General features: G+C 33.2%; 3 protein-coding genes across 3 annotated transcripts; 2 read left to right on the forward strand and 1 right to left on the reverse strand.

The window, feature by feature from the left end:
• Positions 1–95: 95 nt before the first annotated feature.
• LOC122412657 (coiled-coil-helix-coiled-coil-helix domain-containing protein 7) lies at positions 96–1,368 on the forward strand. The gene is made up of 3 exons (XM_043422372.1): positions 96–338; positions 429–527; positions 1,057–1,368. Exons 1-3 carry the CDS (start codon positions 237–239, stop codon positions 1,156–1,158), a joined length of 303 nt encoding a protein of 100 aa, XP_043278307.1. The 5' UTR covers positions 96–236; the 3' UTR covers positions 1,159–1,368.
• A 382-nt stretch (positions 1,369–1,750) lies between these two features.
• On the reverse strand, positions 1,751–11,043 carry LOC122412655 (ethanolaminephosphotransferase 1-like). The gene is made up of 8 exons (XM_043422369.1): positions 10,542–11,043; positions 8,565–8,633; positions 8,293–8,482; positions 7,612–7,874; positions 6,996–7,153; positions 6,724–6,904; positions 5,943–6,119; positions 1,751–5,436 (listed from the first exon to the last, which is right to left on the reverse strand). The coding sequence occupies exons 1-8, from the start codon at positions 10,608–10,610 to the stop codon at positions 5,374–5,376; spliced, it is 1,170 nt and encodes a 389-aa protein (XP_043278304.1). The 5' UTR covers positions 10,611–11,043; the 3' UTR covers positions 1,751–5,373.
• A 361-nt stretch (positions 11,044–11,404) lies between these two features.
• On the forward strand, positions 11,405–12,959 carry eIF3k (eukaryotic translation initiation factor 3 subunit k). The gene is made up of 4 exons (XM_043422370.1): positions 11,405–11,599; positions 12,080–12,299; positions 12,423–12,642; positions 12,763–12,959. The coding sequence occupies exons 1-4, from the start codon at positions 11,547–11,549 to the stop codon at positions 12,918–12,920; spliced, it is 651 nt and encodes a 216-aa protein (XP_043278305.1). The 5' UTR covers positions 11,405–11,546; the 3' UTR covers positions 12,921–12,959.
• Positions 12,960–13,994: the final 1,035 nt, after the last annotated feature.

Consider the following 13,994-nt stretch of genomic DNA (forward strand, 5'->3'; position numbering starts at 1 on the left):
TTTATTGACATTTACACGGCGCTTTAGTAATCCCCGATGTAGTAAAAACCGGAGTTAAAATGCATGTAAGCGGCGGTACCAAACACCCGGAATAACTAAACCGGTCAGTTAAACGACACACGACGATTGTACTGGCTGCACTGAATTTCTGACGTCGCAGTCCATAACCTCTAAATTGTACTACAATAATGTCAATTTTTATATTATTTAACAAAATTAATAAGTGATTCAATAGAATGGCATCGAACGAAGATGTCAACAAAACGAATACGAAAAGAAGCCGTGCATATCTTGGAAATACACAAACAAATAATCCGTTGAGCAATCCATGTATCAAGGTGCATTCGAAAACGTTTACTTTTATAACGTGAAATGATTGAAAAGAATTTCTTCAGTAAAACATTTAAGATGACTTATAAAACTTTTAGGAACAAGGTTTATCGTTAAAGTGTGCATCGGAAAATTATGACGATAAGGATGTCTGCAAAGCCTACTTTGTTAATTACAGAACTTGCAAAGAATTTTGGGTAATAATGCAGCCTGTTCTTCATTTTATTATAGGGCTTTGCCATAATTCGTTGAAATCTTTAAATTAGGGAATGGGAGTTTGCATTTTATTACGAAATATCCAAACAAACTCCGTATGTTTTTCAGCATTGAAAAAACTTATAGAATAACAAAAGAAATGTCTGATATGAATTTTAGAGTTGCCAAGTTATGAACTTTTATATTAGAATTCTCATTTGGTTTTTATGACTACAAAATTAACGGTGTTGACTTGCTACCCTCCCAAATGAGAAATAATTAGTCTAAATGTATTTTTGGAATTATTATGTTCACAATAATACAAGAATTTCAATTTGCTTGAATACTGAGAATCAATCCATTTGTTTTTCAGCAGGATAAATGATTCTTTTTCAAATAATTCATATACTTCATATAATTCAGTTGACTCTTTATAAGATCATTTAAATTTTGTGTTATTACAAAAATTTTCATTATCTCATTGTCAGTACTGCAACAGATATTCAAGGATGATGTTATTTTTCTTTTCAGGACAAAGTAAAAAGAGAACGCAGAGCCGCCGGTATAAAACCTTACCTTCCACTGCCTGAGGAGAGAGAAGAAATAAAAGCCAAAGCGCTGGGTCGTAAATAATATCTATATGTATGTCACTGGTAGTTATGCATATACATAATTCCATCATATAGGTTGTTGAATTATATCATGTACGTCTAAGTCACTCAAGAAAAACGTTATGTTTCATAAACTGTGGACTTTTATTCTCTTATTTTCTCATATTCATATTTGAATCAATTGGGATTGCCAGCTGTTGAACTTTGCCAATAAAAATAGAATAAACAGTAACCATGCATTGAATAACTTTTATTGAAAAATTGAATATGATTTCACTGAGTAAAAATGATACCACTGAAACCAAAACATTGTTAATTTTTTCATTATTTTACTTTTAGTAATCGTTTCGGGATCGTATAATTTTTATAACTGATATCAGGAATTGTGCAAATTTTTTTTATGGAAACAAACATATGTTATTTTACATTCAAAGATTTATTTAAAACAAAAAACTTACTTTCTCGTGGACACTTGAGTCGTGAAGAATTTACAGGAAATATTCACACGTCGATGATTTTATATATCATCTCAGAGATGTGGAGATTTTAATGAAGTTATCGACATCTTATTTTATTGGAATAATCATAGCGGAAAAGAATGAATTCGCACTACCTCAACGCAGCACAAATTTATTACAAGAAAAATAGGTGATTAAATAAAAAGAAAAATATCACCTCACAGCTTACATTTGGTAACATTCTGTTTATAAGATAGGCCTAAATTCAGTTTCCATCATTTTTCGATGAACATTATACATTATCTCACGATCTCGGCTGTTCAGAAAGATCGAAACATATCGCATTCACGCATAATGATTCTTATTTTCATAGATTTATATATACACAGTTTGTCTTGAGCCACACACTTTTGGAGAATATAATACATCGTTTATAGATAGAGATTTCATTAGTTTTTTGAGACTAGTTTGTACATATTCTTCTCAGTTGCAATGATACCGTATCACTCATTCGACTCTGATCGAAAGAATTATCTCCTCTCTTCTTTTAAACGCGATTAATTGATCGTCAAAAGCTTATTACTTGTTTCAATAATACAAGGTTCTTCATAGTCGTGTATATCGATCTAAAAGTGCACGATTTGTGCCGACATATTTTCCTAACGTTTACAAATCAAAGATCCGTTAACTTTCTGTCACCGATAACAACACCGACATAACAGTGTCAAATTCCATTTTTCCATCCAGTTCCAATTCAAACAACATGTCTTTCGAATAACACTGGGTATAAGACAACCATACAGGAAGGAAATGTTCCAGGACAAAAAATTATTGTGTATATACGCTGAGCCATGACAAACAAAATAATAATAATGATCATTTCGGTGCTTTTTTTTTTCATGGATTACAGTTAGTTTTTGGTGTTGAGAATATGAAAATTTAGCAGCAGTTAAAAATCCATTTTGAAGCTAACAAGAACGCGGTCATTTTATCGTCAGTAGAAGATGCAAAAGTTGGAGTTCAAAGATGAATCGCACAAGTAACTGCCAATAATTTCGTTCGATTGATTTTTATTAGGTAATTTTCAAAACATTTTGAAATCATCAAAGAATTGTTAGAAAAAAATGACGATATTCTTTTTATCGTAAAAAAAAAAAAAATTCATAAAAATATCTCCAATACTTTGGACTCATTTGGCAATTTCGCATCTTTCTGAAATTCCTCTTACAAGCAAAACGATATTTATCAAACAATATTTTCTACAAATAGTATGAAGATAAATTTCTACAAAATACCTTTATTAAAATTCAATACCCGTGAAGTTTCAATGATTGTGTTTTTTCTTAGATTTTCGACAGATTAGTTTCGAATTTTGATCCGACAGAAATTTTGGCTCCGAAACAAGACTAATTCATCCCCAAAAACTTTGTAAATTTTTCAATATCATTTGTACTCTGTAGCTCGGTTATGCAGATCATGAAATCTTATCGCTCTTTCATTGTGTCCCATCTTTTGACCATTCTATCGACCGAGCCGCAATGCGCACCATCGCGTAGTATATTACACTGCGAATGGAATAAAAACACTAGAAACAGTCCAACAAATACTGTAACAGTAATTTTGATCGTTTTTTTTACGTAGATTCCCATTTTTTTAAACTTGTTTGCATGAGTAAAAAAAAATGATGGGAGGTCATTTACAAGCAACTTTTGATAAACAGTGCGACCAAACATTGCGGGAAGAGAAATAATTGAAGTCGTTCAACCTTTAAACCATACATTAGTGCGAATTCGCATCGGCAAAATTCAAATTACAGAGGATTATTCAAGATCATTTTTTTCAAATAATCTTTTGTCGTCCGTAATCATCGATGTCCAATTTCATTACAACCACGTGATTGGACAAGAAATTTCACTCCGAAATCATCTACTTATGCCATTTTGGATTTCATTCTCACCTTGAAAACACAAGTGTGTACGGTTTAAAGGTGCTCGAATGAGTGTTTGGTTCAAGGGTTGAAAGTGTTTTTCGCCTAAAATGAATTTAATTTCCCATCAAAATCGTTATTCATAACAGAGAGAAAGAGAGAGAGATAAATCTAAATTTACACAGCGATAGTGAGCTTTAAATTATTGTCGAAGAAAAAAGCTACTTTTTCATTTCACAAAAAATAAAAAACATTTCTTGTTCAGATCTTTTCGGTGTTCAGCCAAAGCCACCACCGGTGGCTCGGTTTGGCGATTAATTCTCATTCGAATTCTCTTGACAAAAAAAAACAGACTAAAGAATCCAAGACGCAGTAATTACACGGTATATCTTCAGGCTACTAGGTTCGATCGCATTTCGCTGCAATTCTCATCCATCATCAAAAGCTGCGGTAGTAGTTCGTGCCAAGTACTAAAAAAAGGAAGCGAACGCGAGCCCTGCCGCACTCTCATATACTTGAACGTGATGGTTTTCCAATATTTGTCTTATCTTTACATAAATAATATTTCACGGCGATATGCGACTGCTTTCCTTACATTTTTCCTTCCAAAACATCTTGATTCGCTCACTGTCATGTGTTCGTCTTTTTTTTCGTAAAGCCTCGTTCATCACTTGCATTCATTCATTACACATTGTTGCGATCAGTAAAATCGTAATTCTGTGTACTAATTAATTCATTTCGCAACATACAACTTAGCGACTAGCTTATTCAAATAAAAAAAGGTTGCAAGCTCGCCATTTTGGCTGCTGAATAGCGATATTGAATAAACGACAAACTTTCGTTGTGCCATATGTATATAACGGAAATTTGACGTTGTTCAAACGGCCATTCGTCTAAATCGGACCCATACAGTCCCGATCGTTATCATCTATGAAAAAAAAACAGTCGTACGTACATTTGATCGCAGGTGATAAATCCAAAAATCAAATAAACAAACCATAAAAATGTTATCTATAAAAAGTCGTCCGAGGGACGATGCACGATGAAAACGAAGAGTGTGCTTTTAACTCTAGACATAGTCTAAAAACCAAATTCAAGGCTGGCAGTAAGAAAGTCATTGTTACCCGTACGAACAGAGACAACAGACTAGTGAAAACAGAACAAAAAGGTTAACATCCCAGCAATCGGAGGTTCAACTAAAATACCGAAAAATAATTCAATTGAATATTTTTGTCGCTCTTGACGAAAAAGCAACAGGTGAATATGTGTAAATACGACTTGGAGAATCTACGCGTAGTTAAAAAATTTGTAATTCGTAAAACAAGATATTTCATGGCTTGGTGAACATGGCGAGAGTCACAAATACCTCCAAATTGTCGTTCGTTTATCGTTATAGAATGATTCAAACGATACGGAATTTGCGTTACTCATATTAGACAACACGAAATAACGATAAATAATTCTGCGAAAAAATACGATATTTTGAATAGTTTTTCGATTGGAATCAAATCTTTTATCCTTGTTTTTCGCAATAATTATTTTGTCACGATATGGATTTCATTGATTTTTCATTCGAACCACACGCCTGAGTCAAGAATCCCTATTTCTTGTCTTTTCGTCCTAATTTCGTAATTGAGTGAAAGAAAACAAATGATTCCAAGGAACGCTATCACCAGTAAAGTGTGCCTCTACGTCAGTAATTCGCTTAGACAAATAAACGAGCAAACTTTTTAGGTCTCGTATATTCCCACTGTTCTTCTTTCTTCCGTTTATCTCATATTCGCTTCCTTTTTGCCATCGGATGTTGGTTTTCATTCTCTCTTCGTTTTTAGCATGCATCGTCGGCAAGCAGTCATTCGGAGTGCTCTCTTATGCGGAATGTGTGGATTCGAAAGTGATGGCACATTTGGCGGACCTGAAAATACAAGATTTTCAATTTCAAAATTCACTTCTGATTCCAACGTAGATTGTTGAACAGATTTTTCCACAATTGTGTAATGTTGAATATCACAGTCCTTTCAAAAGTAAGGATATCTTGGTTCTTCGTATTGTAAAAATTAATCAATCAAAAAGTTTTTCAAAATTCACTCCAACTTTTCTATAAACGTATTTCTCTTTTTCCAAAGTTTGTGAAATGATGTTTAAATTCGTTAAAATTCAACGATATCTTTTTGAATATTGCTCGATTTTCACTAGATTTCTTTAAGAAAATAATTTAAAAATGATAAATATTTCAGTTTCTTTGTATTTCAATCAAAATGGGAATTAAAAAAATGATGCGTCAACTAATTAGAAAACTTCAGCTTTAATATTGTGTCAGTCCTTGCATTAAATACCTGAATAAAATTTTTTAAATATTTCAATCAGGTTATTCTTACTGCATATCGGAGAATATTTGAAATGTTTTATAGAATATCTTACCACACACGTGCCGTAGTGTATATGGGCAGCCAAAGCAAAAATAGCTACAAAGTACATGATTTCAAGGTCGTAGCTCGGCAAGATGTAGGAAAAGATTGCTGCTGCGGCAACGGGCAACAATATCCATGGTAAAACTTCGCATCTGGTGTTACTCATTTGTGATACGATCAATCGACACTGTGAAAAAAATTCGATGAAATCCCGGATGAAAATTTTCCTTTCATTTCAAGCGTTGCTTTACTCAATAACGATAGATTCAACAGATATTGATAAAACCCCGAATTTTCGAAATTTTTTTATCAAATTTTATCCTGCCACTGTTCCGGAATAAGGCATCAATTGTGATTGCACGATTTATCAATATTTCAACTGATGACTAATAGTCAATCTTTCATAAAACTGATAACTTTCATGATCAATCATCAGTCTTAAGCTTCTTTCATAATCTGTATCGCGATAAAATCTCTTGGGCTATTTGGTTAATAATTATTCAACTGAAATGTTCGAATAATCAATTCGAAAAGAATTAATCATTACTATTCGATTATTAGGTTTTAATAATTAATTTTCAAACTGTTTCGTTTTCGTAACTATTGTAAAATATTCGACATTCATTTTTGAATATAATGAAATATTGACCAAGTTTCCAACATTTCATTTATTGACTGTGAACATTTATTGTATTGGTAATAAATTTTCTGTATTTAATAGCATTTGTAGAAAAATTCATGATATTTCATAATGATGAATCAAGTAGTTTGATTACTGCTGCAATACTTACACAAATATTTGAGAATATCGTTCCGATAGCAAAATATATGATTCTTGGATCTTTATCAAGTATGTCGATCTGCGAATGTGTCACCCAAAAAGTAGCAATAGCCATAAGTACAGCTAGAGGCACGAGAGGCCTTACTGCTTCCACCAGAGTTCGATTTTTTCCAGTTTTGTCTCTGTAAGATCTGACAAACAACGTCAACATGAATACATCGATTGACTATTGAAAAAAAAATCGAAGGGTTTTCAAAAATATTCGTGGTAAAATTATCGTACTTATAAATATTCCACAGTACAACCGGCAGATTCGAGACTATAGCGCTCACGTAAAGCAACATTTCGAACATAATTCCTGCAGAAATTCCACCTGGCAACATGAATTTCCATGCTTTGTGTCCACCTATGCTCGTCAGTATGAACACGATGATAGTCGCCTAAGAAATATAGAAACGAATGTGTATCGATATTGTCACTTAGCAAAACAATGATTCTTCCAAAAGAAGAACATAATCAATAGTCAATTTGAATCGGTTTTAGATTTGTATTACCTTGCGGTAGTACTCAATTCTCAGTGAAACTGCAATCCTACTCTCATGCGCACATTGACATTGACCAAAGAAATTATTTTAAGACAACTGCTGATACTTGAAATGCAAATTAGAACAGAAAATGCTCATATTCAGATATTCACAAAACTGGCTGTGACTTGTTCTCCAATGCTTTCCACAATAACAGTTTGTTTTCCCTTATCTCTAATCGGTAATTATTTAGAGCTTTTGTCGCTTTGAAAAGTATATTGAAAATTTATATATTTTTATAACTCATGGAATTTAAATGATAACAAAGATGAAGTTTCCCCGGTAAAATGGGAATGATTTGTTTGTTAACTCACCAGCATCGAGGCGTCGTAACCCCAAGGCAAAAAAAGTACTCCGGTGTTATATTTTTCCCAGTGACTGAGATAAAAATTTACAAAAACATTCCATAAAATAAAATACATTCGAAGAGGAGAAACGCTGTGATCGGTTCTACCGAATACCGAATACATGCAAACAGTTATTAACATTGCCGTCCAACTGTCAAGTCCATGATCAAATAATTCTCCCAATGGACCGGATGTTTGGGTTCGTCTTGCCTGTTTCCCATCAATACCGTCTGAAACAAGATATTGTGTTATCGACACTTTATATTCTTGTTGAGCAATTGAGTTGTCAAAATTGTGTAATTACACAAAGAACATAAAATTTGCGAGAACAATTTTTAAGATTTCCCAGTTATATTAACAAATTACAGATTACAGTGACAAACTCAATTGGAAGTCGCTATAATTTATATTATTATTTTCACTGTTATTTTTCTGCAAATTTCATATTTGTAACATTCATCGTTATAGAAAATTTTGAATTATTTTTAACCTGAAAATGAGACCGAAATCATACGACGGCCCAAATAACTTTAATCAAATCAATAACATTCGATATTGATTCGTCGAGTTTAAATGCCAAACCGTTAATTTTAATCAATATTTCAAAACATAAAATACCGGAATCGAAACAAATTCGGAAATACTTACCAAGGGTATAAGCCATGAATATATTGAAGGCAGCCAACGCAAACACCCACTTAGGTATAGGAGGACTAGGGTGATCGTCGCTGGAGGCATAAAAGTAATAATCGTACTTGGCAAACATCAAGAAGTTGACGACGGTGAAGAGAAATCCAGAAAAAGTCAGTACGTTTGGAGCAACCCATTTCGGACAGTACTGTAATTATTAGACAAAGAAAAACCGCTGTGAAATGTACCATTATAAGAAGAGCAAAGGAGACAAATATGAAGAGATTTACCTGTACGACTTTGTTCCAAAACGGGTGCATTAAATAAATGCTCAGAGGGCTCGTATCCAATGAACTGTACTGTAAACACACGAAGTTTTAAATGTCATATTAACGAGTCTTTTTCTCCGTCTTTTACAACATGACGGCGAGCAAGTTTTTGCTGCGCTCGGATAAATTGCTCATCTAGGAAAAAAAAATAATTTGTTTGTCATTTAATTATCACATCCAATCCGTCTAATCATAAATTCCAGACATTATCGTTACTTAAATAATAGAGAGCTGGTTCATGAGCTTGCATCAATAACGATGAGAAAAAACAATACAATTCAAGTATTAACAATACTTTAGAAAAGCGTTCTGTCCAACGGTATAATGTATGTCGTGTGAATTTATGCAGGAAATAGGTACATATTTCATATGCTTAATTGTTCGAACTCACGTCCAGTCACAAACAAAATTGCATAACGCCTGCTCTTTTACTTGACACGAAATTTTTTTACTATTTTCATTGTTGACAAAGTTTATAAAAATAAGAATCGAAAATTGTTAACAAAAACATTTTCATTCCATTAGTTTGAAACAAAATCGAATTGTAAGACGTAAAATTGGGAAAACTGATTTTTTTCCAGAATTCATACGATTTAAAAATTTCTTTTTGTTTCAACTCTTTCGTACAAAAAATTGGAAACTTCCGGCTTCTAGAACGCAAACTTCTCGAATAATCCATTTTTCTAATAGAATTCGTTCATGTAGAGTATTTATGCATATCGTGCAGGCTATTTTTTTTTTCGATACAATTTTTTACGCCATTCTCGTCGTATCATCGCTCTAAATAGTGGAAAAAATCACGGCAAAATGATGACACAATTTTCGAACTCATTTCATCAGTCATTGAGAGATTAAAAAATAATAAATTCATGAAAAAAATTATCCAAAGTTGCAAAAGTGAAGTATCGTTTCAAAAATATGAGAAAACAAAAGATAAACACAAATTACGCTGTTAGTGAAAAACAGTATCTATTTTTTTTCAATAATTATCGCGTCAACTCATATTTGTAGAAAAAACTCATAAAATAGATAAAACTTAAAATAATTATGACATATGCTGTTAGCCTGGTTCTCTGCATAAAATCAGCATGTTTTTTCCAACATGACAAAAAAATACAAAGTATTCTTAAACACCGATAAAAATAGATTAGAATTCTAGTAATTTTTCGTTTTAAATATTTATTAAGATCGTGCAACAAATTGACAAAATGGAACCCAAATCAAATACCAGAAATAATTCAACCATAATTAAAATAATTTACTATTGACTTTCTTTCTACTTGCTTTGAACAGCCAGTTTTTTGCTGTCATTCTTCAGTTTTACTGTAAGAGCCCCATGAATCATGGGAAAACGTTCTTTTTATATTTTTTTTCAACCAGCTTTCAATATTTCACAACAGCCCCTTAATTGTATGTTTGAACTTTTGGTGCGTTTCAGTTTCTCCGCCAATTCCATCAAAGGAGATAGGAGGGATAGATATTTTGGAGAAAAATAGATAAAGGTATCAAGGAATAAATATAGTTGAAGCATGGCATCTGAATCCCAAACCAAGGAGTGATTGCAAATTTAAAAATCCTTTTTTTTTTCTTGAAACGACCGAAAACGATCGATTTCGTTTCGACCGAAATCCTGGTCGTACAATCCGCTAGGGAACACCAGGATAATCTTTTAACCCCATATGTAGCCTCAATGTGATAATAATGGAGAAACGCGTATACTTTAAGGGTTAATCGAAATATCATTTGCAAATAGTTGATGAGAAAAAGTTAGCTCAATAATAATTCATTCATTCTTTACGGGTCTGAAAAACATTCAGGGCAAAATGCCACAAGGTTAATAACGTGCTGGATAAAGAACAATTTCGTAATCGATAAAAAAAGTATCATGAATATTCAATATAACGATATGTCATATAGTAGATACATTTATCGACATACCTTATAATTCTCGAAGCCCGTGAGGTGCTCCTGTGATAGGTACTTAACGTCAATATTAAATTTCGGCATGATTATGCTTGCCGTGATAATTTATACGCTTTATAAAATATTGCTGAGCTCGACTATGATGACCAATTGAACTGTTTTCTAAACCGGCGATAACTGATATTTTACGGAATGATTGAGCCTCCGTTTAAAGTTAGGGGATTACATCGAGAAGCAGATATGTACAATTATTCGACCGCATTCGTACATACACGCACTCATACTTATGCAGTTACACGCCGCTGAAGTATCCTATTTCAAGAAGAGTATCGAAATATAACAACTAAACTCGATCTACATTCGTTTATTTAGGTATTTGCTAATTAGTGACACGAACGCGTTTCACACATTTTATTCCAACTCCCCGACACGATCTCGTGAAACGGAGTGAATCTTTTTCCCAGCGCTACCGTACGCGTGCGCTTGTCCGATACAAAGTTCCGATTTCCACTACTATATTAAAAAACTAAAATAAATTAGCGGCTTGTTATAGCCACGGCTAAACCGAATATCACAAGAGCAACGAACGAGTGAAAATTTCACATCGCAAATCCTGTTATCAACCGAGTTAACTGAGAATAAAATTTTTATTCTATTACAATAAAAATTCATTGAAAACAATATAAATTGATGCTATGAATTTATTTATCTTTATATTTGTAATTTGTAATAATATGATCATTGTTAAGGGTCTGAAGTTATGTGTAATTAAAAGGCAAAATCAAAGATATGGGGCAGCGAGAGCAAAACGCTAAATTCACATAATCGAACGTCACACACCAAACTTTTTCGCATGACGCTAGTGTCGGTGGTGGTTGTAAGTTATAGGTTAGACCGTGTCCGATGTCCGATACTCCGATCTCCGATAGCACTCTGCTTCCTGCCTACGTTTTGTAACCTGCGAAACGTGTATTTGTATTAACTAAATATATTGTAGCAGTTACAGTTAATTTCGACAGAATGGCAGCGGCTATGCGACAAAACATCGTTGATATGCTTAAAGGCATCGAAAGGTAATAATTATTTGATTATTGTGTATTGACGACCATGAGAAAAAGTTTCCGACGTTTGTCATTTTTTGAAGGTTAGGAGCGCGGTTATAACTATTTATGATTTAAAAAATTTTGAACGTGCAAATATGAACTCATTCCATTTCAAGAGTCGAAGAAAAGTGTGCAAAGAGTAAAAAGGTTTTTTTTAATTGAAATCAAATAGTAATGCTAAGTAGAACAACTTTTCTGTTGATGTCAAGACACTTAGGCACAGTCTGGATGATGTTTTCTGAGTTGAAAGAAAAAATTGAGCAGAAATTCTCTTGCGAAATCACTGTGCTTGAAAGTCTCAAGATATGTTTTGTACCAGTTGAAAAAATATAAAAATCTATTTTGTATCAATCCTGTCAGGGATGTTTATTCAGACTCATTCGTAAGTTACTACATTTTTCTAATGTGTTATCGAAATATACCTATTAGAATGTATAACTTTAATTACAGATACAACCCAGAGAATCTGGTAACCCTGGAAAAATATGTTGAGATCCAAGCACGTGAAAATGCTTATGATCTTGAAGCTAATCTCGCAGTTCTGAAGCTGTATCAATTAAATCCACAGAGATTTAACATTGATATTACTTGTCAGATTCTGCTCAAGGCCCTGACAAATTTGCCACACACCGACTTTGTTCTGTGTAAATGCTTGCTCAGTGAAAAAATTGTGAGTAAATAGGAAAATTTCTTCGCTTTAATTTGATCTCTTTCTTTATTTGTAGGAAATTTGCTTAAACATGAACTTCTCTTAGATAAAATAAAGTACTAATCAATGTTCTATCATTTTTAGATGCAAGAAGATTCCATCAATCAAATAATGTATCTTGCTGACATACTAGAACAATGCGATTTTCAAATATTTTGGGACAGAGTTGTAACTTTGGGCGACATTTGCGGCAGAATAGTGGGTTTCGAAGATTCTATAAGAAAATTTGTTTGCCACGTTGTTGGCATTACTTTCCAAACGATAGATAAAAATCTATTGTCTCAACTCCTCGGACGTGTTGATGGTACGTAAGACTTTAAGCGATATTGATACAACTCGTTTTCAAATCAAATTTATCAGCAAACTACTTATCCATAATGATTCAAGATACCATATATCATATTGAAAATTCATATATTTCCAGACAATACGCTGAAACACTGGGTGAAAAAATACGGATGGAAAGAGGAGAACAAATCGGTCATTTTCATAGCTAATCAGGACGAGAATATCAAGACAAAAAACATTACAGAAAAAATTGAGTTTGAAAATGTTGCTGGCCTCATGGCTTCGTGCTTGTAATCACTTTCATAATAAAAATTCCAATGATACATTTCTAAATTTATTTGATTATTTTCAGTCGAATTTCAACCTAACAAACGAACTATGATACTGTTTTTTTTTTCTAAAGTTATATTTTTCAAGTAAAAAAGTTGTGTCTTCCTGTCAAAAGAAACGAGCTAGAGCCTGTTTCTCGAAATTTTAAGGATGGCAGAGAAAAATACGTATGTACCCTTTAATTATCCCATTTCGCACCCGCGCAAATTACAGTCGAATGACTGAAGGAATTAGTTATCCTTCTTGGTCGAAACAGTTCCTCTCGATCTTAAATTTTTCGTTAATAAGATTTTTTTTTCAGAAAACTTGGTAGAAAAAGATATGGCCTAACAGTTGCACGTGTTGGAATCCAGAAATTGTCATGAAATTTCAGTTACAATATTCTTCTAATAATATTAGTGAAAAATAAAAAAACTGAATTGTTGAGAGCTATGGTTAGTCGATATGATTCATTTGAAAATTTTTATCTACGAGAATTTTCGTTAAAAATTGTATTGTAACCGACAACCGACAATAATTAATGAGTCTCTTGAAGCATATATATCAAGCTCAAGTTCTGCGTCCACTGAATGTGGTTTGAAGTCTGCTCAATATTTTTCTAATACTTTCGACTTTCAAAGTTTGAACTCTACTGTCGGAAGAAATTGTTCACCAACCGTTTTGAGTGATTCAATATTTTTCGAGTTCATTTTGTAGTTATAGCGATGGAATAATAAAAAAGGAGTGCCGTTAAGGTGGTTTCATCGAAGTGAAAATGCATTTTCAATGCGGTAGTTCTGCCACCTGTTGATTAAACGGAGTACTAAACTCAGTGCGTTGAGTTGCCGCGATTATGAACACCCCTACACCGGGCGAAGAATATTCTCGTCGAATGTCGAATTCCATCGAGATTCCCCGACCCCGATAGTGCCATGCAGAGAGCCATATATGAGCCCACGATGTACAATGACCGTGTCCTAGTAATATGACGAGTTATTGCGTAATCATAACGAAAAGATGCACCAAGATAAAAAGTAAAGTAAAAACAAGCGAATGAAA

The sequence above is a fragment of the Venturia canescens genome, chromosome 6 (genome assembly GCF_019457755.1).
Source record: "Venturia canescens isolate UGA chromosome 6, ASM1945775v1, whole genome shotgun sequence".
Classification (NCBI taxonomy): Eukaryota; Metazoa; Arthropoda; class Insecta; order Hymenoptera; family Ichneumonidae; genus Venturia; species Venturia canescens.

Coding starts and splice junctions, on each gene's coding strand:
- LOC122412657 (XM_043422372.1), top strand. CDS start 237: ATGGCATCGAACGAAGATGTCAACAAAACGAATACGAAAAGAAGCCGT. Junction 339..428: donor TGAGCAATCCATGTATCAAG/GTGCATTCGAAA, acceptor TAAAACTTTTAG/GAACAAGGTTTATCGTTAAA. Junction 528..1,056: donor GAACTTGCAAAGAATTTTGG/GTAATAATGCAG, acceptor TTTTCTTTTCAG/GACAAAGTAAAAAGAGAACG.
- eIF3k (XM_043422370.1), top strand. CDS start 11,547: ATGGCAGCGGCTATGCGACAAAACATCGTTGATATGCTTAAAGGCATC. Junction 11,600..12,079: donor ATGCTTAAAGGCATCGAAAG/GTAATAATTATT, acceptor CTTTAATTACAG/ATACAACCCAGAGAATCTGG. Junction 12,643..12,762: donor ACTCCTCGGACGTGTTGATG/GTACGTAAGACT, acceptor ATATATTTCCAG/ACAATACGCTGAAACACTGG.
- LOC122412655 (XM_043422369.1), bottom strand. CDS start 10,610: ATGCCGAAATTTAATATTGACGTTAAGTACCTATCACAGGAGCACCTC. Junction 8,483..8,564: donor TTTGGAACAAAGTCGTACAG/GTAAATCTCTTC, acceptor TAATAATTACAG/TACTGTCCGAAATGGGTTGC. Junction 7,875..8,292: donor ATTCATGGCTTATACCCTTG/GTAAGTATTTCC, acceptor ATCTTGTTTCAG/ACGGTATTGATGGGAAACAG.